General features: G+C 39.9%; 1 protein-coding gene across 3 annotated transcripts in view; it reads left to right on the top strand.

The window, feature by feature from the left end:
* The window catches only part of ANO6 (anoctamin 6), a 77109-nt gene that overhangs the window by 31739 nt on the left and 30014 nt on the right, over positions 1-15356 (top strand). For all 3 annotated transcript variants that reach the window (XR_014587232.1, XR_014587233.1, XM_083845545.1), the window contains exons 3-6: positions 4829-4957; positions 12467-12532; positions 13740-14018; positions 14342-14455. Coding sequence is in view for 1 of the 3 variants with exons in the window: in XM_083845545.1 (XP_083701671.1) it covers positions 4829-4957; positions 12467-12532; positions 13740-14018; positions 14342-14455 (588 nt within the window). In the remaining 2 variants the exon portion in view is untranslated. The remainder of the gene's footprint in view (positions 1-4828; positions 4958-12466; positions 12533-13739; positions 14019-14341; positions 14456-15356) is intronic.

Consider the following 15356-nt stretch of genomic DNA (forward strand, 5'->3'; position numbering starts at 1 on the left):
CCATTTGTTTAACAATGTAATGCCCCGAGGAACCTGGAGAAGTGAAGGCTGTGTAACGCCACTGCTTCTCCTCCCCTGGAATGCAGCATTGCTGCTGCTGAAGGTAGCTTCAGGTCTACTTTCATCTTCTGCCGCAGCAAACGCGTGTAGCCATGGCTACGGGCGCAGTCTCCAGAGTCAGGCACGGCAACTCCCCTTCGATACCAGCAAGCCTGGTTACACGTGGAGAAGGGCAGGCAGCAGCCCCCCTCCTGAGAAGCTCTGAGGGTCTGAGGGTCAGCTCCACCACTGGTTTTTGGTCACTTAGTTTTGGATGCCAGACCTCTGGGGACCAGGGTCAGGGAATGCTTATTGCAGGCACCTCCCGAGGACATGTGCATCAGCAGCAGCGCAGGGTTTCCCAGCCTCGCTTCCCGCTATGTGCACAGCAGCTGCTTGCAAGGACCAGAGCTCCAGGTCTATAAAACCGCACTTTTGATGCTGAGGATGTAACGTCTGCATTATACACATTTCTGGGCTGTTTGTTAACAAAGACCACCACCGGTCTCATCCCCCGGAGCTAATATCCACTGATCTGGTCCCTGATGTGGCCTGAAACACAGGGGTGCACCCACACGAAGGTGGGTGCCCTGCCTCTGGGCTAGCTCAGGCAGAGGTACCCGAAGTGATCCAAACAACTGCAGGTTCCTCCTGCTAATAATACAGCTAATGGCTCCCTGTCTCACTGTGGCTGGCAAGCAATTGATGTACAGCACTTGGAGATTGTACAGCACTGCGGAGTATGTGCTAAATATCATTAGTATTTTACAGCTAAATGTATTTTTTTTATTCATTAATGATGTTAATCAATATTAACCTGCTATCCACTCAGGTATTATTATAACATTAAAGTGCAAAAATGATTGTCTCCCTTAGTACTTAAAATGTGATTATGCTGAAGCTAAGAAAATTAGAAAGTGCCATAAATAGACCCCATGTTTGTTTCTTCCATAACAAAGAGGTATCAATGGGCCTGTTCATTATTTTTGGTTGTAATGTGCTACTGATACTTAAGCAAAATTATGTATTGGAATTTCAGCCCTATTAATGTACGTGTGTGTGTGTGTATGCACACAAACTTGTATTCATTTGCCTGATAATAACATTTGTAATGTTGTCAAATAATATTGCATATTAACAAAGCAAACATTGTCTCCAAGGAATTATTAACTTCAGTGTACAGCACATGTTTTTTGTTTCCAGTCCTGTTTTTCCTCTGGTAATTACATTGAATAATATATGATTTTTCATTACAAACTATCCAGTGGGGATTATAAGACACATCACACATCTAAGTTAATGTGACTGTCAGAACTTTAACTATTACGTTCCCTTTCACATTTTACTTCTTACTTTTAATTAAGCAACATTAAATTTTATGTTACAATTGATCTGCGTGGGTCTTAATCTTGATCTCTTAAGTATTCAGGCTTAATGAGCCAACTCTTTATTACTTTATTGATATATAAAGTGTCTATTGATAGGTCAATAGGACATTGCCCTAGTAATTAAAAACAATGGAGATTACATCTAAGAAGTTACCTTCAGGAGTATGAAATTCTGTGTATCTGGGTTCAGGCAGTCCAATTCTGATTAATCTTTTGACTGTATTCAATTATATATATTCATAGTCTGATATGTATAAAAAGGTGCATGTATATGGTAACATGCATGTATTAATGTGTACAAAAACACATACATAAGTAAATTCGTGAGTCAGGATGCTGATTAATAGGCAGCATCAGCATCTGGTTATTGTCTATCCATTTAAGCCAGTTGCCACTAAGTTACACATAAGTTTTATATGCTTAAAGGAGACAAGGTTCAAAGGAAAAAAATACTTAGTGAAGTTATGTAATCACAAATTAGGAAAAGCTTGATCTTACATTTGCTGTTTGCTATTTCTTTCTTTTCTATCCTGTGCATAGGTCATATAGGGAAAATAACTAAAAGCTGTAGGAAAAAACACTTGAAAGCTCTTACTATTTTTACGCTTTCAAGTGCTTAAATTTCACAGCAAAACTCTTTCTCTTTAGACAAAATCATTAGGCTGCTGTTTCTAAGATTCAAAAGAAGAAGAGGCACAATTAAAAATCCTTCCATTTTAGGCACTGGTAACACTTCCCCTTGTTACTCATTATCACAAGGCTGGGTTCTGTGTTTCCAGCATTGCAACACAGGGCAATTTTAGCCAGGAACAGATTGCTGGGGCCCCAGAGGAGCACGGAGGCTGCAGGGGCTGTGCTCATGCTCAGGGTCTGGCTGCCCTCAGTTCTCCTTGCACCCTTGCGCTGCTGCGCCAGCACCTCCCAGGCAGGCCCTCAGCAGGGGCTGTAGATGCTAGTGAAAAGTGAGAAGAGGATGATGGTGACTTTTTAACTTGGTTCATACCACTTTCTGCTTCAGTGGTGCCTGGTGTCTGTGTATTTCTGGTGTGATGCACAGGCTTTCTCAGCCTCATCGTTGACCAGTCCCATCTGCAGCCCTGGAGCTAGGGAGAGGCATCAGCTGTGCAGCCAAGGGTTAGCAGCTCTGTGTGTAGCAGGGCTTCAGGACGTCACATTTTTCATGACTGCATCTCTGCTAAGCACAGCATGTGGTGCTCACACTCAAAACAACACCTAATGGCAGGCAGCTCATGGATGGAGACCATACACAAGCATCTATGTCTATGGCTAGTCCTCAGTAGGAAGAAATCTCATCAGGGTCAAGTCTGGTTGCTTGTTGGGACTTCTCCAGCTCTAGTTCTCAAGAATTTAGAAATTTGGGTCTGTGACTTGTTTTGTGTGATGGAGATGCTCACTGCCATTGTAGTCTGTTGATGCCATCTGAAAGCTTAAACCATTTTTCCTAAACCATTACTGTGTGCAGCTGTCTGTTGATTTGGTGACTGCTTAGGTGTTTCCCGAGGCCTAGGCCAGGCTGTGAAATAACATATGACATATCTGTATAGCAGCCGTATGTCACCATGTATATATATATATATATATATATATGTAAGTATGTCAGCAGCTGCTTGCTGTCAGGGTTGTCACAAATCTCTCAGCACATGTGGGATTCAAAGAGAACTGTTCTAACCAAGAATCTGTTTAAACTGTTGAAGCAAGTATGTTAACAGAACCTCCTTTGCAACAGTTTCTAGCCTTTGTACATACAACATAAAAAGTATTGAGTTTAAACTCCCCTCAGTTTATTTAAAATATGGAATTTTTGTCTTAATTATGGGGAGACACTTCTCAGTCAAGCCTTGTTTTGACCCAGCCAATAAGCAGTAACAAAACAGTCTACAGGGAGAGGTATAGAATAGAACTCATAGGGAAACTTTGTTTTGGAAACACTGATGTGTTATTCCTAAAATGTTGCCTGTCCCTTGGAACCGGGATGCTCCTGACTGACAGCTGCCATTCTCGCCAGTTTTATTACAGTTGAAGAATAACCTCTGCAGGTAGGGAGTCTCTGACACCAAAGCCACATTTCTCTGAACCCTCCTGTGGACCAGACATTCCCCAAACTCTACCCCATGTGGCCGGAATGCCTGGCAGCCCTCATGAGGCTTGGTCTGCACTGACAGGGAGATTTCAGGGAGATGACATCGGAGAATCTTTTCCATGAACCCAAAGGCACAGCATGTTCTAGAGATTACTCTGGGTCATTTTGCCTGGCCTGAGTCTGTACTAGGCCACCCTGCATGCCCAGATGTCTGGAAGCCAAAGCTCCTCTGCAGTTCTGTATGGGAATCTTGCTAGTTTTTGAGATCTTACTATCTGTAACGCAACACTGAGTCCTCTTGATATCCTCTAAACTCAGTGGCACTACCCTTATTAATCCCATGTAAAGATCCAGCCAAATAACTTAGTCTTTGGTACTCATTACATAACATGACATTTCTGATAGCATTACAATTATATATTAACTGAGAGGGGGGTTGTTACTTGTGACAGTGCCCACAGAGTATTCTAATAATCTACGAAAATGTTACTTGAAAATTCAGGCTACCCCATCATCAATGTGTCTGTGTTGTTACACACATGAAATAACACATTAAGATGTTATTAGTGGGTATGACAAACTTTTCTACTTTCCTCTGGGGACTAGATAATAGCTTATGGATATATTAATCCTTTTTATTTTGGCATATATTTTAACATGATGGATGTGTAGCATACAACAACGTTTTCTGCTTGCTAAGATTTTGCTAATAAAAAGAGAAATAAATAAATCTGTGTAGAATGTGTCCATTCTGAGAACTCATCTGCAGCCTGGCCATGTTCTTTATTCTCTGGGCAATGATTGTTCTGAATCAACGTGCATGAAACTGCTGCTTTTTTTTTTTTTTTTTTTTTTTTAATTGCAGAGATGCTGAAACTTCTGGCAGGTAAGAAGACAGATGGGTATGCTTTAATTCTGAGATTCCCATCAGGAGACAACATATCTTGTAGACAGAATATTGTATCATTACAGGATGTAAATTACTTGACAGATGCATTATTTAGAAATGGTGCTACAGCCCAATGCTCCTCCCATCGCCAAAAGCTAATGCACAATTTTTAAAGAAGAAAATTAGGTCAAAGTACTGCTGTCCTCATGTCGTGCAGAGACCTGCCAAACTCCTCTGGACAGATTTTTTCTGCAGCCTACTCCATGCTAATTTTCATGTCACTTTCGACTCCTTGTTATATGTCTAATATGTGCTGAATTTCTCTTTTCACTGATGTTCTGTGTAACATGAAGCAAGTAAGGAAGCAGTGAATAAAATCCTTCATGTTAACCTATCCTACCTGTCTTACAGGCTGATTTTGACAATAAGCCTGACTCCTTGTTCTTCAGTGATGGGCAGCGAAGAATTGACTTTGTTTTGGTGTACGAAGATGAAACCAAAAAAATGACTCATAAGAGGATTGATCGTAAAAAGCAAAAGGTAAGTTATTTTACTATAAATCTGGGTCATTTGTTGGGTGTTAGAGCAGTGTGCAGAAAAGATAGTGCCCTCACCCAGAGTGGCAATGGCATTGCCCTGCCTTAGGAGTGCTCCTAAGCCCATTGGACTGAGCAGTGAAGAGAGGGGAGTTCAAGCCAATAGACTTGTGTGAATGGGCAGAATAGTGCATATTGTGTCTGCCAGTGTGTGCTGGGTGACCTCAGGGCATGCTCCTGGGAAGGAACCCTTCAGGAGGTGTGGGCAGAAAAATGCTGGTGTCAGGATCCCAGTTAGAATTAGACAACAAGATCTTCAGACTAGGACAATTTTCTATATTTACAGTGTTTAAATTAGGCCCCTAGGGGACTTTGGTATTAAAATCAGGGTATTCAGGGGAAACCTTGGAAGGAGGCAGCTGACCAGGTGATCTAGATGAGAGTCATGTACATAGGTACATTCGGCCCAGTAAAGTATCTAAGTCTTTTATGGGAAACACCTGTATGTAACTTTGCTACCATGACTTCTCCAGGTATCACTCTTTCCCTTGACACTTTAACAACCTGGCCCTCCCTAAGGACCTTGCAAAAAAAAAAAAAAATTAACTCAGGCCAGTGACTGCTTGATGCTTCTTAGCAGCTGTGAACAACAAGCATGTATTATTTTTTAAAAATTATTTTTTAATTACTTTGGTAAGTCTATCAGTGGACTTTATTCCTTATGGCATCTGAAGCCACAAAAACAAGCTCAGTCATGCCACTGAACTTTTTAAATTGTGAACTGCCTGAGAAATGTGCATCCACTGGACTGTAGTCCCCTTGGAATCTGCGCTCTCCCACCCACCACTTCCTCCTCTGATTTAGCAATTCCCCATGTTCCAGCAGCCTCTGGTAGAGACAGGCAAGGACAAAGACACCACTGAAAGCAGCTCATATACAAACAATGATTTGCCGTTTGGAAAGAGGAGAGTAGGAGTAAAAAGGCCTGTAGCTTGCTGGTTGATATTCATTTCACAGCGTTATCATTGGCATTACCAGGGCAGCTATAAGGAATGTGGTTAGTAGGGTTTAAGAGAGTCCTGCAGTGGGTGGATGTTGCATTACACATGACCACAGGATCAGCGATAAAAATAAATTGAAAGAGGTCATTAGAAACAAGAAGCTGCCCCTTTAGAAACTTTATATATATATATATATATGTATATGTGCAACATTAATTTTAGGATATTAGTCAGAACTAAACCATGAATAATTAGACCAGAAAATCATGGGTAATGCACTTAGAGTTTGCTTTCAAAGGTCTAGGGCAAGTTCAGTGGTGGGAAACCATGATGGTCAGGAGCTGGAGCACTAGCCCTGTGAGGAAAGGCTGAGAGAGTTGTCCTTGTTCAGCCTGGAGAAGAGAAGGTTTTGGGGTGATCTAACAGCAGCTCCTGAGTAGCTACAAGGAGGTAACCAGGAAGACAATGCCAGGTTCTTCATAGTAGGGCATGGAAGAACAACAAAAAACAACAGGCACAAACTGAAACAAGAGGTTCAGACTGGATAAGGATAAACTTTGAAGATGGTGCAGCAGGTTGCCACAGCGAAGCTGTGCAGTCTCCATCCTTCGACTTTTCAAGACCTGAACAATTACTCCCTGACCAACATGGTCTGACCTCAGAGGTGACCCTGCTTTCAATTACCTAACAACTCTGCCATTACCACTCTCTGAGATTGCAAGGGATGGCGAAGATGTGTCAGCAGGAAGATGATTACAGAGGTGCCAGCAATTGTCACAGCTGGGATTTCCATGGACAGGGAGAATCTGAAGCCATAGGAGTACTGAGGAAGGCATGGGCAAGAATTTTGATATTGGGAACATATACAGCGCTGAAAGGGCAGAAGAAAGCAGAGTAGGAGACAGAGTAGGAGACTAGGATGAAGAGGATTTTCAAGGACGAGAACAATGGATACAAGTATGATGACATTGAGCTGGAGAACTAATGACCAAATCCAAAGCTGATCATGAAACAGACAAAATATTACACGAACAAAGGGTAAGGTACCAGAGGACACTGAACGGTAAAGGAAGGAGAAGAGGGAATGAAGAAAGGATTATGTTCAATGAGTCTGTAATATAAGCTGAAATGAGTCACCTGGTCATAACCAAGCTCTTGTGATACAGCTCAGAACTACTGACTCCCTCCTCCCAGTGCTTCACATACAGGCATCATTAGTTTAGAAATACATTTCCCTTATCTATTGTTGAGGGAACAATCTTTTAAGACTTAAATAGATTCAGATTTTCTAACTTTTTAGCGTGGGATCGGTGCAGGTCAGCTCCAAGCATGAAAGCACTTCAGTCACCTCAGAAATAGAGAGTTGCACACTCTCTCTTGAGGTCACTTTCTATGCAAGTAGAGGAAGCTGTATTCCTATGACAGAATTAACATTTTGGTCTACCACAATTCCCAGAAAGATTTGGAGATGCTGCTGCCCAAGATGTATATAGATATCATTACTGTAAGCATAAAACCTAATTGATAACTTGTCTTCAATGACAAGGTTGTTTATTTGGTTATATATTTAGGGGGGGCAAATAAGTTCTGCTCCTGTGATGAAATACAAGGTACCAAACTGAGGAGTGTTGTCATTTACAATCATCTTTAACTACTGCATATGTCACTGTCTCTGATCAATGACAAACTAAAAATGACAAATTTTATAAACAGTATCTCTTGTAATTCAAGGTGCTTTAGGCCTGAATAGGTCCCTTGCTCATACTACTCTTTCTTTGACTCCCCTGATGGATTTATATGGGGTTTACTGTTCACAGACTTTTGAAACTCCAACTTATTAAGGATTAGCAGATCCAGTGAAGTCTGTTCTCACAGGGTGAAATCCTCACCTCACTGAGGCTGCCATCAAAGTCTTCATTGCCAAGCACGCCATTACAGGTCTGTGCAAGGTAGGGACCAGGAAATGTAGTCACTGGGATGAATTCTGTCTGACTCGCGCTACACCCCACCTGACTGCATGATGTAGATGTCAGGGCAGAACTGAAATTGCCAGAGGACATCTGTAGATTCCCTTTTCTGAAATGAAAAATTTGGGGAGTTGCCCTTGGCTGTTTTGTTAATAGTAAAAGTAGAGGAGTCCTCAAATGCCTACTGAAGTTAGGGGAAAGATTTGAAAATGTGACCTCAACCTAGGTATCCAGCTTACTGGGTTCACAGAAATGGGATACAGATCCGTGTATTCCTCAGTAGCAAGAGGAGAATCAGATCCTAATACCATCATTATATTAAATGGCTTTCTGTCCTTTTTAAAAAGAAGTGCATAAGTGTAATTGAGAAAATGGCCTAGTGTTAATTTATATTAATTAATAACATCATTTGGAAAATGGTTCAGAGGAGACAAAGGAAAAAATTATCTAAAAACACAAGGGTAGTTTGAATAGAAGGAACAAAAATGTGGTGTTCTGAAGCACTCAGAGATGTTCAGTGGTGTTGTGCTTCCCTCATTCTCATGTGCTTCTGAAATCTGGTTTAAAGGAGACAAAACCAAACTACCAAAATCACATCTTCATGGGAGTTTCTAACATAATTTACAGATACAAAAGTTACCAGATAAAGTTCATGTAGGTAACTCGATTTGAACTCCAAACCTTTCTAAGTTGGTATACAATTACTTTTGCAAGCACAAGCAAAAATCAGACTGTCAGGAGCAGATTTCAGAAACTCTGCCTTGTAAGTAATTGAAATCCCTGCCCAAAGCATGTTTTTTAAACTTAACAATTTATGTACACTATTTGTCTGGATAGGATGCCATCAGAATAGAAATTAAATATCACCATCCTTTCTCAGAATGCTCCAAAATGCCAGTTTTATCTTTCAGGATCCTCAAGTAGCTCATTGTTGAAAGTTAAAGGGTCAATGCCAGTCAGACATATTCAAAATAAATCAATGTGGAGTGTCATTCTAGTCCATCTGCTTCTCCCCAGCAGAAATAAACTGAAAGGCTGTCTAACTTAAGAAGGAATGTGGGCAAAACCTTCATTTCCAGCCATGAAGTAATCTGTGCTTTGTAGAAATAGCCAAATTTTCTTTGCAAATTAAATGAAAACCTGAGATTCACAGACAGTGTTATATACTCGTCTTTTTTTATTTTTATTTTTATTTTTTTATTTTTATTTTTATTTTTATTTAATGTACAGTTGTACAGGGAACTTCAGCAAAGCTGGAGAAGTTTGCCTTCATAAGCAAACAGTTCCTGCCTCTAGACTTATTTAGATTAGATAGCCAAAAACAAAAAGCTTGAATAGCTCAATGAATCAATTGTACATCTCGTGTTGTCTCACATGTGACACACCCATGGAGAAAGAACAATATTTGGGGTTACAGAACGAGCAATAGCTCAGTGCCATTTCATGCTGTAATTTGACACAGTAGAGGATGGCAGGCTCTATATGCCTGTGGTGTTCCCAGCCAACCTACCCAGGAAGTTTGATAACAAAGATGAAAGAGACCTTTGAAACTGAAGGACGTCAACCACACCTGCTCTGATCTCTGCTGGTTGGATAGGTTTTGAAGCAGGAACTCACCAAAATTAAATCTCTGTTCCTGAGTTAACCCCAGACCAAAACTGCTTGGTGGATGGAAGGACAAATGGAAGGAGGGAATTACTCTGAAGTTACTGCATACGTTCATGGGACCAGAAATGAGTCTTTCCAAACAGGGTGGCTAGGACACACTGTTGAGAGTAAGTATAGGCTGGAATATTGACATTTCTGTGTGGCCGTGAGCCAGGTTTCAAACAACTGTGAGGCTGGCTTAAAATCATAGGGTATCTCAGAAAATACGCATTTGGAGTTCTCTGGGTTTACTCTTCTGCATCAGAGCCTTTATAGCATATTCTGCTTCACGTTTTTATGATTACCCTCAAATACAAGGGAAAGAAGCTGACTTTAAAAACACAAGAGAAGTAGAGCTTCTCAATCAATTAATTTCCTGATGCTGGCAGTTAGGACTGGCAGAAAAGCCTCCAAATATCATTAAATAAACTCTGAGAGTTAGCATCTAATATTGATACAGTGATCCTCTCTACTCCCTTTAGCTGATTTCCATGGGGGAGTCTGTGGGCCCGGCGTTCTTTCTGTTGCTGTTTTATCTGTTGCCTGCCAGGTAAGGCACAGGTGGCTATTCAAACACTCCTTTCTTGTTAGGATTGTTCCCCTGAAGCCACACTGATACTGTTACAGGGAACTTTTCTCTTTGCTCAAAAGAAACTAAACAAAAATATGAGTTGGCATTCTTCTATTGCTGTAATCAAAGCAAGTGCTCCCTACCATTTATGAAACACAGAGAAAAAACTGCTAGTGATCTACTACCAATTTCCAGACTCTGACAAGACAATGGTGAAACATTGGAAGCACTGTGGTGAAAAAGGAGCTCCCAAGAGCTAACCCTTCTGTATGCCTGTAACACTTGGTATTTATTTACATTAAGCTTTCCATTTCATAAGACTGTGTATGATTATATGTCATAGTGTCTCAGCCTATTGGCTAGCTATTCAATTATCAAAATCAATGTCAGTTTTAGATCAGCAACATTACCATGGTTACGTTATTATTACAACTTAACCTTGCAGGTGGCTGAGCAAAATGCTGTATACCAAAATAAACTTGGAACAGTCCCACAATCCAGCCAAATAAGCCATCACATCTTTACACAGTATTCCCCACTCAATGCAAAACCACTATAGACTCCTTTGGGTAAAAGACTAGTTTCTCCATAGACTATCATACACATAATTCAATCATTTATATAAAATAGCAAAGCCCCTAATTAGCAAAGGTTCCCAGGGGCTTTGTTTCTCACTACTTGCATTAATGCATTATTAGAAACCTTAATATTGTCAACATTCCTCTAAGATTTTGAGGGCATAATTAATTTAGGGAACTCCTTGCCATAATAAATTATTAAAGCAATCTGAACAGTAAGATTAAAAAAAAAAAAAAAAAAAAGCATTAGACTTATACAAATGAGAATTGCCCAGCATCCGTCTCTGTGTTATTTTGTAAGAAACGAAACGGGTATTTAGACCTGTGCCTTTTTTATTAATTGAAACAAAGCAGAACTCATGTTGAAATGTTTTCGTAATTCATTATTATTCACCTTACAAAAAAACACATGTATAGGGAAGATGCAAAGAGGTAGGATGAAATTAATAATTTTCATCATGGTGGAAGAATTAATAGTGGAATAACAAACAACTCCTGTGCACTACATTTTTTAATGATCTGGTAAGGGGATTGAGTTATGATATAGCAAAAATCACAGAGGAAATAGTTATGTAGTTTACTCGGAAGCCAAAACAACATGAACATTTAGCTTTGAAGGAGAATGGAGAATGCTATTACACATGAAATGTTAACAAATGCAAAGAAATATATTGCTGTGAGGAAAAACCTCATTCTCATTTGGGATTCTAAGTTGGTACTCTCAGTAAAAGGAGAAGACTTAGATTTCATGGGAAACACCTATGCTAAGTGTCCTCATCAAGGTACAGTTACCTTGATTCTAGGTAACAACATAGTATATATATTATATTATAAATATGCATTGTATAGGTGCAATTTTATATATACATAGAAAAAAAAACATGAAGAACATTATGAGGTCATCAAAAAACAAATAAATTAGTAGGACATGGAGAGATATCTCTGTGAAGAGTGCTTTGAAAGTTTGGGATTGTGTTTTTATCCTGAGAAAGGAGACAAATAAGCAGAAATGTGGTAGGTATTGATGAAAGAAGAATACAGATTGAAATATTTGGATCTCCCTGTCCCTAACCCAAGAAGAAGATGATATTAAGTGGAACAAAAAGGCAGAAAAATTTAAAAGATATCAAAGAAATATCTTTTTACAAAATATGAAATGAGTCCATCATGACCATTGCTACATGCAGATGGTGCTGTTAAGAACTAACAAGATATAAATTATTAATTCCAAGAATTGCTAGAGAACCCCTGAAGACTTTTGCTCTTTTTGCCTCCTAGAGTGGGTGGGTCTTGAATGTGGTCCTGAAGACCAGTTTCCATGTACCTATCAAAGTTTCTAAGACTTCATCTAATGGATCATTCATTGACTGTGATCCTTCACAGTAACAAGAAGACTGGATCTTAAGCACTGATCTTAAGACAGTTATCCTGGTTGAAGAGAACCAGGCTACAGAAACCATTGGACTGCTCCCTCTTAAAAACTCAAAGTTGTTGTACAGGAGGCACAGAATCCCTTAAGCACAGAATATATAAACACAAAAAACAATGTCCGAATGGCATAAAAACAGTCAGGGAGTAAAAAAGTAGTATCGCCAAGTCACTTTGAGAACTGCGCTGCATGCCTAGCTTTTATTCATGAATAAAGAAATGAGTTCCAATTTGTTAATGTTATCTCCTTCTGGCAATTCTATTCTTCTGTGCATATGTATTCAGAACAGATGCTTTACAATTTTCAATACCTTTTAACAGAGGAAGAGACAAGTATATGAATCAAACCTGATAAACAACGGCTTGCAACTCGAAGCAACAAGATCGGTGAGTGCTCTTTTCTTTGCCTGCACTCCTTTGTCTGTGCCTGAGAGCAGAAGCTTCCTCTATATGGATAAGGAATTGGATAGATAAATTGAACTTAACAGTTTTCTACTCTAAGGAATAACAAAAAATTAGTGTTTTTTTGTTTTGTTTTGTTTTGTTTTGTTTTCTGTCAGTAGTATCTCTCTGACCTGATGCAAAGTCATGTAAACCTTGCATCTGTTTCTCCCTCTACAAAATAAAAGCTGGGAAGTGGGGATGTGGGGTTGTTAGTTGGTGTTTACTTGTGACTCAGAAGATAAATAGGGCTGGCCATGCTCCAAGGAGGGTCTCCGCTTCCAGAAAGACAGTGCAGGGCTCCTGTAAGTGACCCAGCTCCTCGTGAGCCATGGCACAGTAAGAGTAGTTGTAACTGCCACAGTCTGTGTATTTTGGGCTACAACACTGTCTGTGGGCAGCTCAGGAGACCGCTACGATGTATGGCAGCTGTCAGAGCTGCTGTCTGCACTGTGAGGGCTGCTCAACCCGCAGGGCAGTGCAGAATCCAGGCAGAATAAAAATGTCATGAAGCCACCTTTCCTTCCTCTCCTGCAGGGCCACAGCTTTAGGCCTGAGTCTGTCAGGAGACGAGCAAGACAGCCACTTCCAGTGTTCATTTACTGTTGCTTGGTAATCTAGTGGGCACCTGAAAAGGTCCTTTTGCCCCTTCCTCCCAAGTTGGACCCAAGAGTCCATGACCTCACGGTGTTTGTTTGATTTATGCCGTGAGAGCTCTTGCTGCACGTACAAGGAACCAGTCTGGCTGTTCACATTCATGAGGAAGTAAACCATTTCCTGACAGCCTGACATGGCTCTGTTGCCGTACTAACTTTTGTAATTCCATAATTCAGCAGTCTGGTCTGACTCCCTTCTCTCTCCACCCATTCTCCCTACAAAACTGGGGGTTCGTATTGCCCATCAGCATCCATAGCTGCATGGCCATTCTCTCTGGCATGCTCCCACCTCATATCAGTGTCTTTTCATAAGCTAATGGTATATTTGCTAAGATGGACAGTAAATGCATCTTCAAATAGATCATTTGTGAGCCATTGCTAGCTAGCTATGAGCTAGCTATTAGGTCAAGAGAAAGAAAGGTCTGGATAGTTTAAGAAGTGTTATGAAAAATGCTTTCATTTTCTTATGCATATATTTTTAATATTCTTGCATTTAGGTTTTGGATGAAAAACTTATTTTTGTGAAAGTGCACGCACCTTGGGAAGTGCTATGCACATATGCAGAGGTTATGCACATTAAATTGCCGTTGCAGCCCGATGACCTGAAAACCCGAGAGTCAGCATTCAACTGGTTTACTAGTCTCTTCAGAGTGGATGAAAATATCATCAAGCCTGAGCAAGAGTTTTTCACTGCCCCCTTTGAAAAGGAACATTTGTCCAACTTTTATATTCAAGACAAAGACACATTCTTCAATCCTGCAACTAGAAGCCGAATTGTAAGTCTACAAATATTTCTAGCTTTTAATCTTTTAAAGGCAAAAAATATTTTAATCAAATTGGTGCAATTACCCTCATGAAAACTTCCTGAAAAATTATAAATATGTGGGACATTATGGTCCTGTGTTATTTATGAAACGGTCTGTACATCTGTTCCACCAGAATTTAAATGGGGAAATTTGAATTTGGTTCGTCTAGCCAGTGCAATCAAAGGTGTCTACACTGCTTACCTTTTCATAACTCACTTACATCTTGAAACAGGTATTGTTGTGCATGATTACTTTCACATTGCAAGAGACAAAAAGTATTTTGTAAATTTCAGGTTCATTTCATCCTGTCCCGTGTGGAATACGCAACCAAAAACAATGTGAAGAAGTTTGGCATTAACAAATTACTGGACTCTGGAATCTACAAAGCAGCATTTCCCCTTCATGATGTAAGTCCAGTTTTGTCACAATGATGTATTTAGAAATAGAAGTCTGCAGCTCAAGAGTTTATGTGTGTTCTTCATAGCAAAAAATACAAGCACGATTGACTGTCTTACTGCTCGACTGTTTTTTCTCTCCACATAGTAGAATATGACAGTTTGGCTTAAGAGGTTTTTCTCCAAAACACTGCTGGTTAAAAATGTATCTCCATAACTGAAACATGATATATTTTATTTAGGAGATGTTAATCTTGTATTCTCTGGAAGATGTAGGTCAGTAAAGTGTCTGGCCAAAAGAGGAACCTGGGAGCACTCGAGTGATGCTTTCCCATGATGCACTGTGTCATCACTTCTAAATCAGTTTTAGCAATTTTATTGGTATTCTGTTTTTCAGCATTAAAATCCCTATCAAATAACATTTTAATAAAGATGTAGAATACAAGTCTCATTTTAGGATGTATGACAGTCTTACACAGTGAGAAACATTCCCACAGTTCCCAAACATCACAATCACTGCCGTGAAACCCACATTTTTGCAAGAATCCCAGTACAACACCTCAGTAAATGATGTCAGTCAAATGTTTCACTGGATTGGATTTCACCTTGCAATAATATGAATTCTGACTTTTGTAGCTACACTTCTAAAGCTTTTTTATTTTTAAAGTATACCATTTAAGCACAAGTAAGCAAATTGTACTGAAAATTGTTTTGCATATAAAGACTAGCAATACCACAGAAAAGAAAATGAAGGAGGAAAAAAAATCAGATCAGGGTATTTGACAACAAAAACTCAGTGTGAGGCTGCAAATGGGATACAGTGAGCAAAGACAGATCTGATTTTGTGCGTTGTATCTACACCTCCAATCCCCATCGGAACCACTCTTCTGTGTCTGAGGTGTGTTCTGCTGAG

This window comes from Anser anser (genome assembly GCF_964211835.1).
Source record: "Anser anser genome assembly, chromosome: 1".
In the NCBI taxonomy this organism is placed as follows: Eukaryota; Metazoa; Chordata; class Aves; order Anseriformes; family Anatidae; genus Anser; species Anser anser.